Raw genomic sequence first — 19,709 nt, 5'->3', positions numbered from 1 at the left:
TACAAACCTACAAGTCTACTACAACTTTTCAACTCCGCTCCTAATTCTCACACGGCACGCTTTAAACAGAAGGCGATGAAGTGTTTCCTTGATCATGCATTTTTGTGTAATCAATCTCCTCACCAGAGGCTTGCCGCTGGAGCTTACCTCCTCATCCCAGTTTGTGTGCACCACTGTGGATGCCTGCACCCAACCTCTGTTTATAGCAGAGGTCATTTACTGATAGTATTATGAAAACACAGCATGGATGCATGGACACCCATAAAGTAAGTAAAGAAAAACTTATGCTAAAAAGTAACACAGTACACATATAGATGAATAATAAACGACAAATATAGCAACTTTTGATCAAACCATGTCAATTTCATATTTACAGTAGAACAATTATGTCAGATACAGCTAGAGATACTTTCAATGGATGAACTGCTTTTGATCCAGATGTTGTACTCGCTCATCCCGACTAAACATGTTTCTAACCATTTACTTTCACAAATAGCAAGTCCAACATCTCAAGTATATATCCTCAAGTAGCGCCCTGCTCTTTTTTTGTTGTTGATTTCTCAGCTTTGGAGCATGTAGGGGGTCAAAAATACCACGCTTTCCAAGAGGTGACCCTGTCGGCCTGAATGTGTCAGAATGCATCAAGCCGACAAGCTCAAATAGCATGTAATCTGACTACTTTGGAGGGCACAAATGTTTAACGCTGTTCAGAATGTCACACGTTGCATTTTACCTCAGAGGCGTTTTACAGTGTCCTGGTGCAACTTTACCACCTACTGACACAAGACGCTGGCTGAAAAATGTTGTACAAAAAAAAGAGGTTGGAATTCAAGTTTACATATGTCCTTACCTCTCCTGTACGCTCTGAAGATGTAAAAAGGTCATTGGAAACACTTGTTGGCCTATAAAGCCGCGTGGACTTTATAGAACTAAATAGAGAGTTATTGGAGTATTTTTCAATGTGTTGTTCCAGTCATGCTCAAAAGAACTAGAACACAGCAGGTATTACATGAATGTACCCTGTTGCATGGATATAACACCATTAAATCTTATTGGAAGTTTTTGGAGGGAGCCATTTGTTTTTATGTCTTTATAAGACACAGAAAGGAGAACGACATGTGTTCATAAGAATCGTGGATGATGGGCATTATAAGAAATGCATTATATTTTAGTAATACTAATAATAATCAGCTGCACAACGGAAAAGTGGTTAGCACGCAGGCCTCACAGCTAGGAGACCCGAGTTCAATTCCACCCTCGGCCATCTCTGTGTGGAGTTTGCATGTTCTCCCCGTGCATGTGTGGGTTTTCTCCGGGTACTCCAAAATGGCATGTCAAAGATCCTCTATATGACGGGAGCAACTGCGAACCGACTGTAAAAAACGGCAAGTCAAAGATCCTCTATATGACGGGAGCAACTGCGCACCGACTGTAAAAAACGGCAAGTCAAAGATCCTCTATATGACGGGAGCAACTGCGAACCGACTGTGAAAAAACGGCAAGTCAAAGATCCTCTATATGACGGGAGCAACTGCGAACCGACTGTGAAAAACGGCAAGTCAAAGATCCTCTATATGACGGGAGCAACTGCGAACCGACTGTGAAAAACGGCAAGTCAAAGATCCTCTATATAACGGGAGCAACTGCGAACCGACTGTGAAAAACGGCAAGTCAAAGATCCTCTATATTACAGGATTGTTCTGCGTTTGTTGGGACCTGCTGCAAAAATGCTTCTCAAAGATCCTCTATTCCAGAGGAGCAACTGTAACCCGACTGTGAAAAACGGCAAGTCAAAGATCCTCTATATGACAGAAACAACTGTGAACTGACTGTGAAAAAAGGTAAGTCATCCTGATCCTCTATTTGACAGTTTTGTTCTGTGTTTGTAAGGACCTGCTGCAAAAATGCTTCTCAAAGATCCTCTATATGACAATTTGTCTTTATGTCTTTATAAGACACCGAAAAGAGAACGACATGTGTTCATAAGAATCGTGGATGATGGGCATTATAGGAAATGCATTATATTTTAATAATACTAATAATAATCAGCTGTCCTAACGAGTGGTTAGCGCGCAGGCCTCACAGCTAAGAGACCCGAGTTCAATTCCACCCTCGGCCATTTCTGTGTGGAGTTTGCATGTTCTCCCCGTTCATGCGTGGGTTTTCTGCGGGTACTCCGGTTTCCTCCCACATTCCAAAAACATGCTAGGTTAATTAGCGACTCCAAATTATCCATAAGTATGAATGTGAGTGTGAATGGTTGTTTGACTATATGTGCCCTGTGATTGGCTCGTGAGGATAAGCGGCAGAAAATTCATGGATCAATGAATAATACTAATCATTCTTATTATTATTAGCATCTGACATGCATAGTCTGACATGCTAAAAGTTCTGTAAAAAAGCAAGGCTAATAATATGCTTATTTGACCTTTATCCTTTGCTACTTCAGTCTGCTTGCATAGCTTATCGTTTCACATGAATAGAATTTAGCAAAGGCAATTTATACATTAGAGTCAAGTCTTATTAACGCAGCACATCTCTTTGATTTCCTAACGCTCGGCCACCATGAATGTCCATCCCTTTGCGAGTATAGATGATCTTTGGTTGTAATACTCGGCTGGAAATGTCAGTGCCTGCTTAAAGGGGAGATTCATTACACCACTCCAACGAGGGCGTAACCCCTCATCCCGCATCTCAACTCTAATTTACAGCTTTTTTTTTTTTCTAATGTCCTACCAACAAGATCCCCCTAACAGAGCCTAGACATCGTTTGCATAACTTACGTGTTATTTGCATTCATCAACTGCTCATCAATTAGGTCGCTGATCAAAGCCGTCACCGGAAGGGCGGAAAAGAAAGATGGTGGCAGTGCTGCACAATAACAAAGAGCAAAAATAAGTACGGAGCTTTGGGCTGAGATCTAAAGAATCATTTCTTATGGAGAGCCTGCTGAGAGATACTGCACTCTTATGTAAGCCATCATTATGAAGACAGTGGGAGAAGGCGAAGAGCCAGTCCCCCCAGCTTCCAAGCACTTCTTCCGACAGTAGCAGTAGGAATGCCCACGCCATCTACTGGTGGACATGGGAGAAAGGGCTTGGATAAGGAGGTGGATTTTAGCTCCCACTAATGACCACTCAAAGAAGGTGATGGAGGGGAAGTAACGTTCAGGCCTTTTTTGGAACAATGAAACAACGATGACATGAGTGATCCGCCATCAGGCTGCTATCATTAGTCATGGGAGACAAATCCAGGTTTTCTGCTTTTGTCTATGCTGGGATGTAATTTGTCTAGCTTTCGCACACACGTGACCTTCCTCTTGACAAGGCGCCGTCAATAAAAAAAAAAAAAAAAAAAAGGCGGGTTTCTACACAGCAGCTATTGTGATATCTTGCTGAGACACACAAGTAGGCCGGGCTCAAATTCTAGTTCCACTACATCATCATCATCATCGTGTGGGAAGAGTCCACACAGGGGAAGGCGCATGAATAGAAACTGCTGACCCGTCCTTTTGAAATATATGTAAAGGCCATGAATTGTGAAGTGGCAATGCGGGGGGAGGCATGATCAAATTGATAGGCATGGCTGGGTTGAAAAATGAGGGTTGGCTTATTGTTGTGACACATATTGGAATCCATTCACCTCACTGAGCAAAGTGCCAGGTGTTATTTTACACGGTACTCTCACACAAAACAAACAGTGGAAGGCTGCACGGCGGACGAGTGGTTAGCGCGCAGACATCACAGCTAGGAGACCTGGGTTCAATGCCATCTCTGTGTGGCGTTTGCGTGTTCTCCCCGTGCATGCGTGAGTTTTTTTCCGGGTACTCCGGTTTAATCCCACATTCCAAAAACATGCTAGGTTAATTGACGACCTCAAATATACCATAGGTATGAATGTGAGTGTGAATGGTTGTTTGTCTATATGAGCCCTGTGATTGGCTGGCAACCAGTCCAGGGTGTTCCCCGTCTCTCACCCAAAGACAGCTGGGATAGGCTCCAGCAACCCCTGCGACCCTTGTGAGGATAAGCGGTAGAAAATGAACGAATGAATGAACAACAGTGGAACCTCCAAACACAAACACATGACTTTTAATATCAAAACCATCAAATGTTCCTTTCGATCGGAATATCCCATGACCCAATATTCAGGTTGGAAAACGAGGAATCCAGGGGTGACATTCAAATTTTTAAAAACAAGAATATGAGCATTTTCTGTAATTTATGTTCATATGACGGCTGCACGGTGACCGAGTGGTTAGGCCGCAGGCCTTACAGCTAGGAAACCCGAGTTCGATTCCACCCTCAGCCATCTCTGCCCATAGCGCGCACGTTGGAAAACGAGGAATCCAGGGGTGATATTCAAGTTTTTAGACCCAGAATATAAGCATTTTCTGTAATTGATGTTTATATGATGGCTGCACGGTGAACAAGTGGTTAGCCCGCAGGCCTCACAGCTAGGAGACCTGAGTTCGATTCCACCCTCGGCCAATCTCTGTGTAGAGTTTGCATGTTCTCCCCATGGGTTTCCTCCAACATCCCAAAAACATGCTAGGTTAATTGGCGACTCCAAATTGTCCACAGGTATGAATGTGAGTGTGAATGGTTGTTTGTCTATATGTGCCCTGTGATTGTGTACCCCGCCTCTCGCCCGAAGACAGCTGGGATAGGCTCCAGCACCCCCGCGACCTTCGTGACGATAAGCGGTAGAAAATGAATGAATTAATGAACTATCTTTATATGGCCATGTTATGATAGGATTATCTGACTGCATGTAAACGGACTTTGTGCCAATGTGTCCTGGAAATTGCAGAAGTAGATATGACAAGCTCCATGTTTTTAAGGCATATAAAGATATTCTTTCTTTTCACGTTTAAATCACTTTTAGTAGATGACACATAAATAGTCATCATATAACCAGGGGTGCATGGCGGTCCACTTTTCTAAGGACAATTGTTAGTCATTAGAGAGACCGAAAAGCACTGCACTCACCCTTATTTTCTCTGGGCTCTCCACTTTCTCTCCTGAGGAAATGGACCGTAGATAATGATAATAATAATAATAATGCAGGTTGCCACTCGTCAAACGGTTGCAAGTGCTCTGGCCAATGCTGGTTGTTGTCGATTATTTCCGACTAATGCAAAGAGGTGAAAGTGCACCTACAGCAGGGGTGTCAAACTCAATCAACTTTGCATACCAATATAACACATGAAAGCCAGTGAATGTGTGGATGGACATTTTTTTTTTATTATATTTATTTGGGCAAATACACGAGTGAGTGGACATTGGACTGGGGAGAAAAGTGTGCATATTATATACACATGAGGGCTGTCAAAGTTAACGGAAGTTCCCTTTAACAGCAATTTTTTTGATGCACTCCTCCTGTTTGACCCTCGGCCCCCTCCGTAGTTTGGTCGAAGCACGGTAACTCTGTAGTTGGAACATATATTGATGGGAAATGGAGAAAGAAAATAGTATTTAGATCAGTAAAGTTAGCTTCAAAGCCCTGTTAGATGGCTCTTATTTAAGTTATTTGTATGTACTGTCGCTGTGTTTGACTTATCACGGATTACATGACCTGCCAGAGACTGGAGCAGTGCAGGTATTGTTTTTATTGTTATATACAATGCTACCTTGGCGTAATAGTGGCCCAACTAACCAGTGTTTTTCACATTTTTACATCTCTGTGCCGATTTTTGCATTGAACTGCCAGCTAAATTGAAGTTACAGCTGCTATTGACGGGCTGTCAATGTGATGACCGTGGCTGAAGTCCAGTGTTTTGCTAGCGTTAGCGATTTAGCATCGACGTACCACAATGATGCACATTAGCTCGCAAAGTCATCAAATCTTACCTTTATGCATTCCCACATAGTATCAGCATTCGGGAGCAAGTATGAGGTGAAAGAAAAAGGGGTAAAATACATCCAACTACATCCATACAGCCCTCTTTGCATCGGAGAACGGTGCGTCGATGCGTTCAATGACCGTCGAAAAAGTAGGACAAATCGCAAATCGCATTAAACATTCAAAAACTGTGCAAATAGTTTAAGTATTGTAATAAAATAATATTTACTGTAATATAATGATTAATTTCTATGTATTTCAATGTGTTTTAAAAGAAAAATGAAATGACATTAGGTTTGCAATTTGGATGAAATTTTATATGACTATCTATACTATATGTTGTAAGTATTTTCATTTGTACATTTCATGAAGGAAAGGTGCATTGAGGCAATTCTTTAGTAATAATCCTCTCTGAATGTTCCTAAATAGGCTTTTTACTCAAACATTTAATGGTAATGGTTTTATTTCATTTGAACATGCATCAGATTACAATTGAGTGCATCCTATAATCAGTTCACAATTCCACTTGTCCAAAAGGAGTAGGAAGAAGCAAAGCTTATTAAATCCTACCCCTCCATCTGGTACTTTTAGAATCAGTAACTGTTACATTTGTTCACTTCCTGCTTTCCATAATACAGTTTAAGTTTTTTTTTTTCAATAATGCACCTCGTACCCAAGTACAAATTTAAGACCAGTATCGTAAATAAACTGACACAAACAAACAAAAACATGTTAGTGTGAGACATCTCACTTGCTCATATTTTGTATTTGCTGAACGTTTGTGGGCGAGTTTAAAAGCTAGTATGCTAATAATAAAGAAAAATAGTAATACAAAAATATGCTTGCTGACTGTATTGTATATTTTTTGAAAATAATGGCCTAAATAAAATACATAACATTTTAATTTATATAAAATTTGATGTAATTATCGTTGTAGTTGCACATCGAATCGTTTATCAAGTGGAGATTTTCGATACTTATATAGATAAAAACTTATTTCCATCTGCGATTAACTGCGATTAATTGTGAGTTAACTATGGGCAAAAAAATTGCGATTAATCGTGATTAATTAAATTTAAATTTAATCGATTGACAGCCCTAATACACATATATTATATCAATACAAATGCATATTTTTGAGCATTGAGACTGATGATAACGCCACAGTGTCAATCAAGATAAAATGCCCTAAAGCTCACAAATGGCATCAACGCATCGGGTCCCCGACAAGTATATAGGGCATTAATTAGCCAGTAGCCGTAACAAAAAGAAGAAAAGATAAAAGAGAGAACAAACAACAACATGAAGAATTGCGCTGTCATCCCCCCCCCCCTCCCCCACACCCCAGAGATGGCTCTGTCCTTACAAAAGGTTACAGCCTCCAATTCCCCGCTGAGTTCCTGAACTGTAATTGCCTGCTGTTGCTCTCATCAAACTGCTGTCACTTCCACGTTGGCTTCCCGTGGCGGGCCTCACTGTAACGCCCGCAAAAAACCTCGAAGCACAAATCATTCCGACAATACTTTGGGAAACTCAAAGTCCCATTTCGCTTGTTATTACCGAGCGAGCCACGGCTGAAGACGAAGTTCTTTTGTAAAAAAAAAAAAACAAAAAAAAAAAACTCTGCGGCACAGTTAGTTAGGGATTTTCAGCTTTTCTCATGCATCCGTGCAAAATCCTTGATATTAGACACTTCCACGTCTAACTAGCAAAGAGCTTCAAAAGTTAGTGTGCTGTTTTCGGGGACGTCGTTTTGTACTACACTGTGTTTTTTGTTCCTCATCCGAGAGCTTCCATGTCGTGACATGAAGAGCGCCTTTCTCTTGCTGTTTTTCCGCTGTGTGTTGTCTTTGATTTCTGTTGCTAATTTGTTAGTTTCACTGCCGCTGGCAGGGAATTCTCTATTTTAAGTCTGGATGGAAGCGAAACCAGGGACATTTTGTGCCCTTCAGTTTTCAGTAGTTTATTTAGCGTTGTCATTTCTGTTGCTTAAATTAGCCTTAAAAAAGTTTGTCAATTTATTAATTTTTATTAAAAAATGCAATAGAGTGATGTAGCGATGTTCGAACTGCAACAGCGAGGGAATACCGTATATTTAAGGTTTTAACAGAATGAAAATATTACTATATAATCATATATAAATACTCATATAATCATATATATAATCCTCCAAAACCTCCACTGGCTTCCCATTCCCCAACGCATTCACTTCAAAATTTTTCTCATCACCTACAAAGCCCTCCACGATCTGACTCCATTCTTCTGTAAAGTGTCTTTGAGTATTTTGAAAAGTGCTATACAAATATAATGTATTATTATTATTATTATATATAAACTGTAGTTTTTAGGAAGCCGACATTTTTTTCATGAAAGACAAACAAGTGAGGTTTTTTTCAAAGTCATCAAATCTTACCTTTATGCATTCCCACATAGTATCAGCATCCGGGAGCAAGTACGAGGTGAAAGAAAAAGGGGGTAAAATACATCCAAATACATCCATACAGCCCTGCGTCGGTGCGTTCAATGACCGTCGAAAAAGTAGGACAAATCGCATTAAACATTCAAAAACTGTGGAAATAGTTTAAGTATTGTAATAAAATAATATTTACTGTAATATGATGATTAATTTCTATGTATTTCAATGTGTTTTAAAAGAAAAATGAAATGACATTAGGTTTACAATTTGGATGAAATTTTGTATGACTATCGCCTTATGTTTTAGGTATTTTCATTTGTACATTTCATGAAGGAAAGGTGCATTGAGGCAATTCTTTAATAATAATCCTTTCTGAAAGTTCCTAAATAGGCTTTTTACTCACAAACATTTAATGGTAATGGTTTAATTTCATTTGAACATGCATCAGATTACAATTGAGTGCATCCCATAATCAGTTCACAGTTCCACATGTCCAAAAGGAGTAGGAAGAAGCAAAGCTTATTAAATCCTACACCTCCATCTGGTACTTTTACAATCAGTAACTGTTACATTTGTTCACTTCCTGCTTTCCATAATACAGTTTAAGGTTTTTTTTAGTACAGATACAAAGTACAGATTTAAGACCAGTATTGTAAATAAACTAACAAACAAACAAAAACATGTTAGTGTGAGACGTCTCACTTGCTCATATTTTGTATTTGCTGAACGTTTGTGGGCGGGTTTAAGAGCTAATATGCTAATAATAAAGAAAAATAGTAATACAAAAATATGCTATTTTTGAAATAATGGCCTACATAAAATATATAAAATTTAAATTTACATAAAATAGGATGTATTATTTATTATTATTATTAATATATTTTAACAGTCGTTTTTATGAAGCCGACATTTTTGTCATGAGAGACAAGTGAGGTTTTATGAAGTAATTTTTAAGGTTTAATACACTATTCTGTTCAAAGGGTAAGGGTGAAGGTGAATATCTTGTGGAAAAACAGTAGTGTGCAAATAAATAAGCGCATACAGAAACAGCGATGCAGCCCACTGTAATAAGTAAACACATCACAAGCAAGCCTGTGTGATTTATTGCAGCGCCGGGGTGACATTTTCAACAGTGGCATGAGGAGCCTTGTGTTTTTATTTATATATTTCTTTCTTTTTTTTTGTGCAGTGGACAAATCCTGAGTTTGTAATCTAGCAGAGCTGTCTGCTTATCTTGCAAGGGAAAAAAGGAGAATCCAGCTACTCAGGGCTCAAAGTAGTAGAGAGAAAGAGAGAAAGAGGTGCAGTCAGAGGAGGGAACTTGATAAAGAAACCGAGTAGTGCTCCCTGACTGGAATAATTAATCATCCCCGCATTGGAGTCCTCATTAAAGTGGAAGTCATTCAATTTGGAATAAGACCAAAGACATGCATGGCTTCACACGAGACTTGGGCAAATCTCGTGAGACTTCCGATCAATGGCTGTCTGTCAGATTAAATCCACAACTGTGGCTTTTTTGTATGATGAAGACCATAGAACCGGGAAAGCAACTTACTGTATCGCCATGCAGCGACAGAAGTACCATAGAGGTGGTACACTTGCACTAACACTACTCAGTAAAAGTTACATAAAGTTACACTATAATATGATTACTAGTACAACAACACTCAGTATATGTGTGTATCTATATTAGGGATGCCAGTCAATTTCTTATTTACATCATAAATACATAAAACATAATATATAATATTATTACATATAATTTATTATTATTATTATTATTATTATTATTATTATTATTATTATTATTATTATAACAATAATATATAATTATTATTATTGTTATATTATATAATAATAATATTATTATATAATATTATATATTATATATAATGATAATATAACAATAATATTAACAATATATTATTATATAATAATAATAATAATAATATATAATATTATATATATTGTATATATAATGATAATATAATATTAATAATATATTATTTTTATATAATATATTATTACATAAAAGTAACGTAAAAGTAAAAGAACAGTAAAATGTGGTGGTGGTAGTGTGATGGTCTGGGCTGTTTTGCTGCTTAGGGACCTGGAAAATTTGCTGTGGAATATACACATACTTTCAACAGGATAAGCCATGTAGAAAATTGATGTATGCATATACTTTTAAAAAAAGTAACAGTAGTAAGTAGTAGTAGTAAAAAAAACTGCTTTCCTATTCATCTTTACACCACACGGGGGCGCAAGTTGGCAATAACCAAGCAGAATAAACAAGACAACTCTATCAAGGAGGCATACTACTATTTAAACATTGACTCTTCCAATCGCTGGCTCCACAATGCTATGCTAGCTTTGCTTGTACATTTTTTTATTGTACATATCCCTTATATGTATGGTAAATATTTTTTTGACATTAGAACAACTTGTAAGTAAACCAGTGTTGTACTATGCTGCAACTTGCAACACATTTTTTTTCCTCTAAGCTGATCATATGATTCAGTCTCATTAAGTGTCTAATGTGCACCAGTCGCTTTGATTAAATTAGTAAAAAGCCAATTATTTAACTCCGTTCGAATGCCAGAATGGCTCGTGTGTTTATCCTGATGGCTTTAATGAAAAAAAAAAAAATGCAAGGAAACTACTTTTTAATTCTCACTAGGACTTAATAGTTTAGAGAGAGAAAAAGTCTGGCAAAGCAGATCCCAAGTCAGCGTTCCAGGTGTTATTATGCTTGCCAAGGCGGCGTGCTCAAACACAATAAAATATAAACCTGTTGAGAAATGCTGAAGCAGGAACTCTTTCTCCCATATGGAATGTTTACATATATTTACAAGATGTCACATAAAATTGGAGAGGCAAAATTATTCAGAAATGTCACACTGTAAGTAAAAGTACATTTTTAGCACTAAAATCTGTGCATTTACAATATAATGCAAACCACAGGAAAAAAAGGAAGCTAGATTGTGATAGAAAACATCTAAACAAATATTATGATATTACACTATTTGGTAGAAAATTGATGTAAAAGTGCATGAATATGATGTTGTGGTTTTGAGAATAAAGTTGCACATTTACAAGAGAAAAGCTGTAAATCCCACCCCCCCCCAAAAAAAGGTAACAATATTACGAGAATTACATCGTAAATTTAAACAGACCAAAAAAGTTGTGAATAAAGTCTTAAATTTAGGATAAAAAATTTGTGATATTACAATAGTAATAATAGTCAAAAAATTTCAGTTTTTATTTATAACGTGGCAGCATAAAGTTGCACATTTACAAGAAAAAAGCTGTAAATCCCCCCGTCCCCCCCCAAAAAGTAATAATATTACGAGAATGACATCGTAAATTTAAACAGACCAAAAAAGTTGTGAATAAAGTCTTAAATTTAGGATAAAAAATGTAATAGTAATAATGGTAAAAAAAAATTCAGTTTTTATTTATAACGTGGCAGCAAAGCGGCGCAGTGGCACACAAATAGATTAGCATGTTAGCCCTTCTCGCTTCCTCCTTCCTGACTCTGCCTTCTCCACATGCCCAAGGCCAAAGGTCACATAAGTCCCCCATTTTCATAGCTGTCTCAGATAATGCCTGTAATATAAAGTTACAAGTTGTTCTCGTAAATGTATGTATTTGTGTAGTATATTCTCGAAATTTCAGATTATTTTAATACTTCATTGTAACAGATATTTCCTGAGACAACTACTTGTGTGACCCAATGGTAATATTTAGACTTTTTACTCTGAAATTTGCAATTTTTTCTCGGAATTGTACTACTTTATTCTCAAAATTTTTTTTTCATGTTGTCCCTAAAACGCCCTCATACATTGCAATGATGGGAAGAAAAAGAAGCAAAATACATTAAATAAATGATGACAAATGTCCAAATATTTTTGAGTTCCTGAAAACGAACATATTCTCTATAAGATATACAGCGTTTGATTCCTAAATGGTAAATGTCATATGTGTGTGAAAGCCACACTGTTTTATTTGGACTTAACTATAATTTCCAACCGCCACAGTCAAGAGGCTTTCCATTATCTGTGTTTTAAAGTAAGAATAATAGCAGTGATTCTATTGCCTGTGAGATTGTTACGATAATCCCAAATGGCAGGTGACGCCATCAAACTGAATCACACTTAAAGGGATTATTATGATATTTATTCCCCACTAAGAAATTGTCGCTATTATAATTATTCACTCTCGGTTCCATTGTGCTTTGAATCCGTCGTTAAACCTGCAAAATGGGGATGAAAAGCTGTTAGAGTGTCCTTACAGAGAGCCACATGGGGGCAGCAGTTTGTTGACGGTCTTGTCAGTTAGGGTGTTTTAAGAGAGGATGAAAGAGCCATGGGTATAATATTGCAGAAAGAACGTTCATTTATTTTATTTTTGTTATTCAACATTGCTTTCTATCCAGCCGAGGTTTATGTCCAAATGGTAGCGAGCTACCAAGCAAACTAGTTTATAATTTATTTCCAAACTTAAGAAAGTGTTTCAAATAAAGTGGAGGGGAAAAGGACAAAGAAGCCAAAAACATCCAAATTGGGATGAAAACCCATGTTGGCCAACTCCATGACTCCATGCAGTGTTAAAGGGGACCTATTATGCAAATTTTTCGGTCCTTTGTATTGATTTGGCGGTCGAGTGGTTAGCGCACAGGCCACACAGCTAGGAGACCCGAGTTCGATTCCATCTCTGTGAGGAGTTTGCATGTTCTCCCCGTGCATGCAAGGGTTTTCTCCGGGTACTCCGGTTTCCTCCCACATTCCAAAAACATGCTAGGTTAATTGGCGACTCCAAATTGTCCATAGGTATGAATGTGAGTGTGAATGGTTGTTTGTCTATATGTGCCCTGTGATTGGCTGGCCACCAGTCCTGGGTGTACCCCGCCTCTCGCCTGAAGACAGCTGGGATAGGCTTGAGTACCCCTCCACGACTCTTGTAAGGAAAAAGCGGTAGAAAATGAATGAATGAATGTATTAATTTGGCGTCGAGTGGTTAGCGTACAGGCCACACAGCTAGGAGACCCGAGTTCGATTCCATCTCTGTGAGGAGTTTGCATGTTCTCCCCGTACATGCGTGGGTTTTCTCCGGGTACTCCGGTTTCCTCCCACATTCCAAAAACATGCTAGGTTAATTGGCGACTCCAAATTGTCCATAGGTATGAATGTGAGTGTGAATGGTTGTTTGTCTATATGTGCCCTGTGATTGGCTGGCCACCAGTCCAGGGTGTACCCCGCCCCTCGCCTGAAGACAGCTGGGATAGGCTCCAGCACCCCAAAATGAATGAATGAATGTGTTGAGTTGTGGACTCCTATACACACCTGTATAGAAATCTTTCTAGAGCTTCCAGAATCTGCACCTAGTATCTGCTAATAAAAACCTACCTAAGGTCTAGAGAAAAATGTCAAAACAAAGTCCAATTTTTTGGTGTCGGTAAAATCGTCTGAAATGGCCGCAACTGAAGGGTTTTCGAAAAATGTCTGGGATTTAATGAGTTAATACTTTTTTTTTTTAATGCAAGAGAGTGAATTTGCGAATGTTTGAACTGGGATGTAACAAGGGACCACTGTGTACTGTACAATCCATTTTTAATGAGCTATATTACAACATATAACACTAATTGGTTTGGCTGACTAAAACACAAGGCTAAGCTGTTTTGTTATAGCTTCGTAATGTTGTATAACTTCACATATTGACCTACTGGATTGGTTTTAGCATCTTTAATGCAAAAAATGTAAACTCCCAGTAATTGCTGAGACATGGAGAAAAGGTTAGATTAATTAAACTCTGCTTTTTTCTACTCCTTTTTTCTATTCAGACATTTTTTTTATATTTGACTGCTGTGCTTTGTTTTTAGTTGTTGTGTGTTAATGTAATTTTTTGCTCTGTTTGTTATTTAGATTTTACAGTAAAGCGTCTTTGAGTACCTTGAAAGGTGCGAAACAAATAAAATGGATTGGTATTATTATTATTACTATTATTAGTATTATGCCTGTCGATATCCCCAGGATAGGAAATATGCAAATCATTTCGTGTGGCGTTTGAGGTATTGTGTTTAAACTTACATTGCCTATCGTCTCACACATATCGAAGCGTATTGCAGAAAGAAACCATCACCACTATCATTCCACTGAGGCAGGGCTAGCATGTGTTTGTGAATTATTTATGACACTCTACATTGCGAATCACCCTCCTCAGTGCATTCAATTTACTACCGGAGTGCTTTGGAGCAAGGCAATGAAGCTTCCAGATTCCATACAGCTGCTCAGGAGACTGTTTGGACAGAAGCGGTGTTTAGCTTTATGACGCTACAGTATATGACTGTGAAGCTGCACATGTAAGAGCAATGGAAAAATTTACACTGTGTATGGCGTATGGCTGCAGTACACTGGAAGTACCTATGTTGAATGGCTTTGAATTGCTTTAAAAGATAAGAACACAAATTACACGTGGAGTACCCCAGGGGTCAGTACCGGGACCAAAACTGGTCAATTAGTATATCAATGGCATCTGTAAAAACCAAGGTGGTATTATTTGTAAACAATACTATTGCCTTTAGTTCTGGAGAAAGCACACACACATAATTAAAAAAGGGAGAAAATGAAATGGCCATATTAACACTTTTGATGATTTTGACTGATTTTTCAAGGCACACAGAATTGGAAAAAAAACACATTTCCACCTAATTGCAATTTAAAATATATTTTTAAATATTGCTAGAATTTTCCCACACATAAATATGGATACTTACTTAAGATAAAATACTATATATATTTCATTAAATGTATTGTAATACAATATTGTATATTATCATATTTTTTCCACAAATTAGTAATAATACTATTTAATTAATAATAATAATAAAAATTATTAATTCACTAATAATAATAGTTTTCAGGGAAAATATATTTGATATAATCATTATAATAATACATATTATTATTATTATTATTATTATTATTATTATTATTATTATTATTATTATTATTATTATTATTATTATTATTATTATTATTATTATTATTATTATTATTATTATTATTATTGCTATAACCCAACCCTATTTTTTCAGGGTCACATTTGAAATGATGGTGAGTAGTTTGGTTTTATTTTAGTTTTATTAGCTTTATTTATTCTGTCTATTTTTTTAAATATTTTCTTCTTAAATGTTAAAATATTTAAACAAATCTCTCCTTATTCCTGCTTGCATTTTGCTCTATTACATGTTGTTGAAGGGTTTGGAATTTTACTTTGGCTGAATTGTATTTATCAATATAATACATCGATTATTAGACAGTTAAGAATGTTTGTTGAAATGGTTGTGAAGGTTTTATAACAGAAGCCACTGTAACTGATTGTTTATATTTAATGGTAAAAATGCGTTTTCAGATAGAAAAACTTTATTTTATATTTTGACATAGGAGCGTTGAGGACGTCCCACTCTATATGTAAAGGAGACATCATGTCATCCAGTCACATGGAGTCCACATGTTCTATAGATGTTCTTTTCAGTGCATGGAAACTGTGAATAATGGTTCCCTTTTTAGCAGAACTGTTCCTTCTTTGCAATAGTCATAAACATGAAAGGTCTCTAACCCCTATGGGGTGGGGGCGGGGGGGGGGCAGTGCAGTTAGGTTAGCAGCAAAGGAGCTTAAATTCACACAGTCGCAGCCCCATCCAAAAATATCTCAACCCTTTAAAGTGTAAGATCCTCCACATGCGGCACCTGAACCAAACAATTAACATGCTCTTTGTGTAATATATATGCTGGATGTGCATTTGTATATATTTTATTGTGTGTATATATATATAACCTTGAGGAAAGAATAAGAAGGTGCAAGTATGGAGTGGCGGTGTGAAATCTCCCAGCCCATAAAGTCTAATCAGCACTGAAGGCCTCGCATCAGAATGACTAATGAAATCTGGCCGGGGAGGCTGGTTCCCCTTTTAGAAACACAGCCTCTCGGAGGAGATAAGGCCAAAGAAAATAGTTGTTTCGCTATTCTCTTATCTGTGAGAACTGCATAATGTAATCTGACTCGCTGGCGTATCAGATTCATCACTCTGTCTGGCTAAGAAGGGAGGCGGTTCTGATGGGGGGGGGCAGAAAATAAAGAACGTCTTGTAAGGGGGAATAACGGTCATGTGACACATCAGAAGAGCTAATGAGTGAAAGTGTGAGCTTTCCTCTCTTATTGTCACTATGGCTGCTGAGAAGCATGCAAGATTAGTGATGTGTGGATTGATACTGAAATATTGATATTTCCGATACCGCCTTCATAATCTAAAATTGATTTTCAAATCAAAATATCAATACGTCAGTCAATTGAGGTCATGAACGTAAAGAAAGTCTTAAAGGCAACCAATTATGTTCATTTTTCGACCCTTTGTATTGAGTTGTGGACTCCTATAGAGCAGCTACAAACAATAACCCGAACAGAACACTTTCTAGATCTTCCAGAATCTGCACTTATTCCAACTGTATTTCCTTAGATTTCCAAAATGGTCCGTTTTAATTTATTCCACCAACAGCCCACCCCCAGCCACGCCCACTCAGCTGTGATTGGTCATTTCCTTCAGTGATGTGTGGCTTACAGAAATATCGATATTTCAGATACCGCCTTCATAATCTAAAATTGATTTTCAAATAAAAATATCTATACTTTAGTCAATTGAGGTCATGGACATAAAGAAAGTCTTAATGGCAACCAATTATGTTCATTTTTTGACCCTTTGTATTGAGTTGTGGACTCCTATAGAGCAGCTACAAACAATAACCCGAACAGAACGCTTTCTAGATCTTTCAGAATCTGCACTTATTCCAGCTGTAGTTCCTTAGATTTCCAAAACAATCTGTTTTAATTCATTCCACCAACGACCGAGCCCCAGCCACGCCCACTCAGCTCTGATAGGTCATTTCCTTCAAACTTGAACAAATATTTCCTGGAAGCCATTAGCGCTACCTCAGTGCTAACACAGTGAAATCAGAGCAGTCAAACAGTGCAGCAGAGCGGGAGGGAGGGCAAGCATATATATAAGCATATCCAGGAATGCCCATATTAGGATGTCTGGCTCACTGTGATGTCACAGTGAGTCTGTGTTTGAAAAAACTTATTGAAACCGAGCATTCAGAGCCATCCAAAACTTCTTTCAGGGCTCACTTTCAACTGCGCAAATCTCATTATCTGAAACTTTGCCATGTTTTAACACAAAAATACAACATTATAACAATATTTATAGGTCAGAAAGCGGAAAAGGCATAATAGGTCCTGTAGTGGGTTTAATATTGTCTTACATCAAGGTCAGTGTATTCTCAGGGCATTCAATCGATCGCAACTGGACTGTTTAAGTTGTCTAAGATAGATAGCTCTAGTTTGAGAGTCCGGTGCAAGATCCAATCTATTTATCCTAGTCTGACTGGTGTCTGTCCCACCTAGTCTTTGAGCATGAACTGATGTGTGCCCTGCAAAAGCACCTATTCAGTCAGTCAGTCATTTTCTTCCGCTTATCCTCACTAGGGTCGCAGGGGGTGCTATAGGAGGAGCCTATCCTGGCTGTCTTCGGGCGAGAGGCAGGGTGCACCCTGGACTGGTGGCCAGCCAATCACAGGGCATATATAGACAAACAACCATTCACACTCACATTCATACCTATGGACAATTTGGAGTCGGCAATTAACTTAGCGTATTTTTGGAATGTGGGAGGAAACCGGAGTACGCAGAGAAAACCCACGCATGAACATGCATACTCCACACAGAGATGGCTGAGGGTGGAATTGAACTCCGGCACCACTCATACCAGCACCTATTCACTGACACCAAAAATCCCAATGTCTTTATTATGGGTGTATGTGTGGTCCAAACAAACAGAATGTCAAAGAAAAACGCTAAGTGGATATACTCATCGCTCACTAAATCTTACTGCTGAATTACAATTTGAATTAAATTCTTTAATTAATGCATGAACAGCGTTTATACGACTTTTTCGATTTTACTAAAACAGCCTTGACCACTCTTTTAGCAATCCTCAAGTTATCTCCATAACATTTCCGAGGTGCACATTTTTGTCTTGCTTAATGAGTTTGATGGCAGCCATAGAGGTAAATATGAGCCAATATTGATATTTGGATGCTCAGTGCACCCCCAATTTTCATCAAAGACACAATCCCGCCTTCCCAGAAATCCCATTGCGCAATTACTGGTTTACTCTTTGGTGTAATTTCAATTAGCATGCAAAGCGAGAAGCACTCTAAAAATGATTGGGCATCCGTTACGGTGCATAACAGAGTCATTTGAATGACATTATGATGGCTATTCACGCATAATAGGCTATAATCAGAAAATTAGCCTTCCTGAATTTTGAGATCCCTTGATCAAACACAAAGCCCACATTAGAAGAATAATTACGTTGTGTCTCTCAACACACACACACGGCACACATCTGGCCAGTGATAATGATAATGCTTTAGTTTATTTTGAACATACTTAACAAAGTTACTTTGAAGAACATCACTTTTTTTTCACTTGTACAATTCAACATCTCCAAAAAGGAGTCGGAATAAGAAGATCTTATTTAATCCTCGCTTTATTTCCGGTGTTTGTGTGTAATATTATGAATGCTGATTTGTTTGTTCCTGCTTTTGTGTTCATACGGAAGATGGAGTAAGACGGCTCTTTCTCCTTGAACAATATCAAGCGGAGGTGTGAGATGATTTTTCAATGTTGTCCTTTGTCTTTGCTCTGTATCTCATTACCAGGACCTTGTTGCGTTGTCTGGAGAACATTGCAAAGTGGGGAGGAGTGAGTGGAGAACTGGAGGACAAAGGGGGAAGGCCACTTCAAGACAACAGCACACATCTGTGGAGTGAGTGGACTCTCCAGAGACTAGCTTTTGAGAATTCTGGAGCAAAATGAAAGAAATGCTCTGACAAATTTAAAAGACTGCTTTTTTTTTTTTTTTGTCTTTAGGAAACGCATAAGAATGGATTTTTTCCCTCGGTCCCACCCACACCACCTGAACCCGTCTTGACTTTCCCTTGTTTCTTTTCCGCGCGGCGCCTGCCAGGCAGCAGTCGGTGGCGTGCATAAGTGGGTGCCCGCAGACGAGCGGCAGGCGCTTGTATATGCCAGTCGCTTCCTTCCGTAGCCCGTGTCCCTGAGAGACCTAATTGATATTCCAAAGCGGAGTTGGAGCTGCATCTCAGGTTCACCTTAGCCATTAGTGAGCCCCGCAGGGCTGTTTGCATTATAATCTCCGATTTAGATTGCGTGTTGCCTCATTGTCCTTCCCTCGAGGTTGAGCCGTCTGCGCCAAAGGGCTCACGTCGTAATGGAGGCGAGCTCAAATTAGCCCCGGCGTCTGAAGTTTGCGTCTGAATGAAGGGTTACGGGTTGTGACCTCGTGCTCACGCTGACAGATTAGATG

The 19,709-nt window shown here is 38.3% G+C and overlaps 1 protein-coding gene across 2 annotated transcripts in view; it reads left to right on the top strand.

Moving 5' to 3' along the window:
* LOC131139141 (lysyl oxidase homolog 1) overlaps positions 1-19,709 on the top strand; it is a 232,520-nt gene that overhangs the window by 175,127 nt on the left and 37,684 nt on the right. Inside the window, exons 1-2 of one of the 2 annotated variants that reach the window (XM_058088444.2) lie at positions 5,400-5,601; positions 19,042-19,148. In XM_058088444.2, coding sequence (XP_057944427.2) covers positions 5,573-5,601; positions 19,042-19,148 — 136 coding nt within the window. In that variant the 5' untranslated portion in view covers positions 5,400-5,572. Of the gene's footprint in view, positions 1-5,399; positions 5,602-19,041; positions 19,149-19,709 lie in introns of those variants that run through there. The other variant, XM_078795859.1, reaches the window with a different exon arrangement.

This window comes from Doryrhamphus excisus, linkage group LG13, assembly GCF_037039965.1.
Source record: "Doryrhamphus excisus strain RoL-2023G ecotype Guam linkage group LG13, RoL_Dexc_Guam_v1.1, whole genome shotgun sequence".
NCBI classification, from domain to species: Eukaryota; Metazoa; Chordata; class Actinopteri; order Syngnathiformes; family Syngnathidae; genus Doryrhamphus; species Doryrhamphus excisus.
Note: the sequence above shows the minus strand (reverse complement) of the source record. Positions and strands in the feature narration are given on the sequence as shown.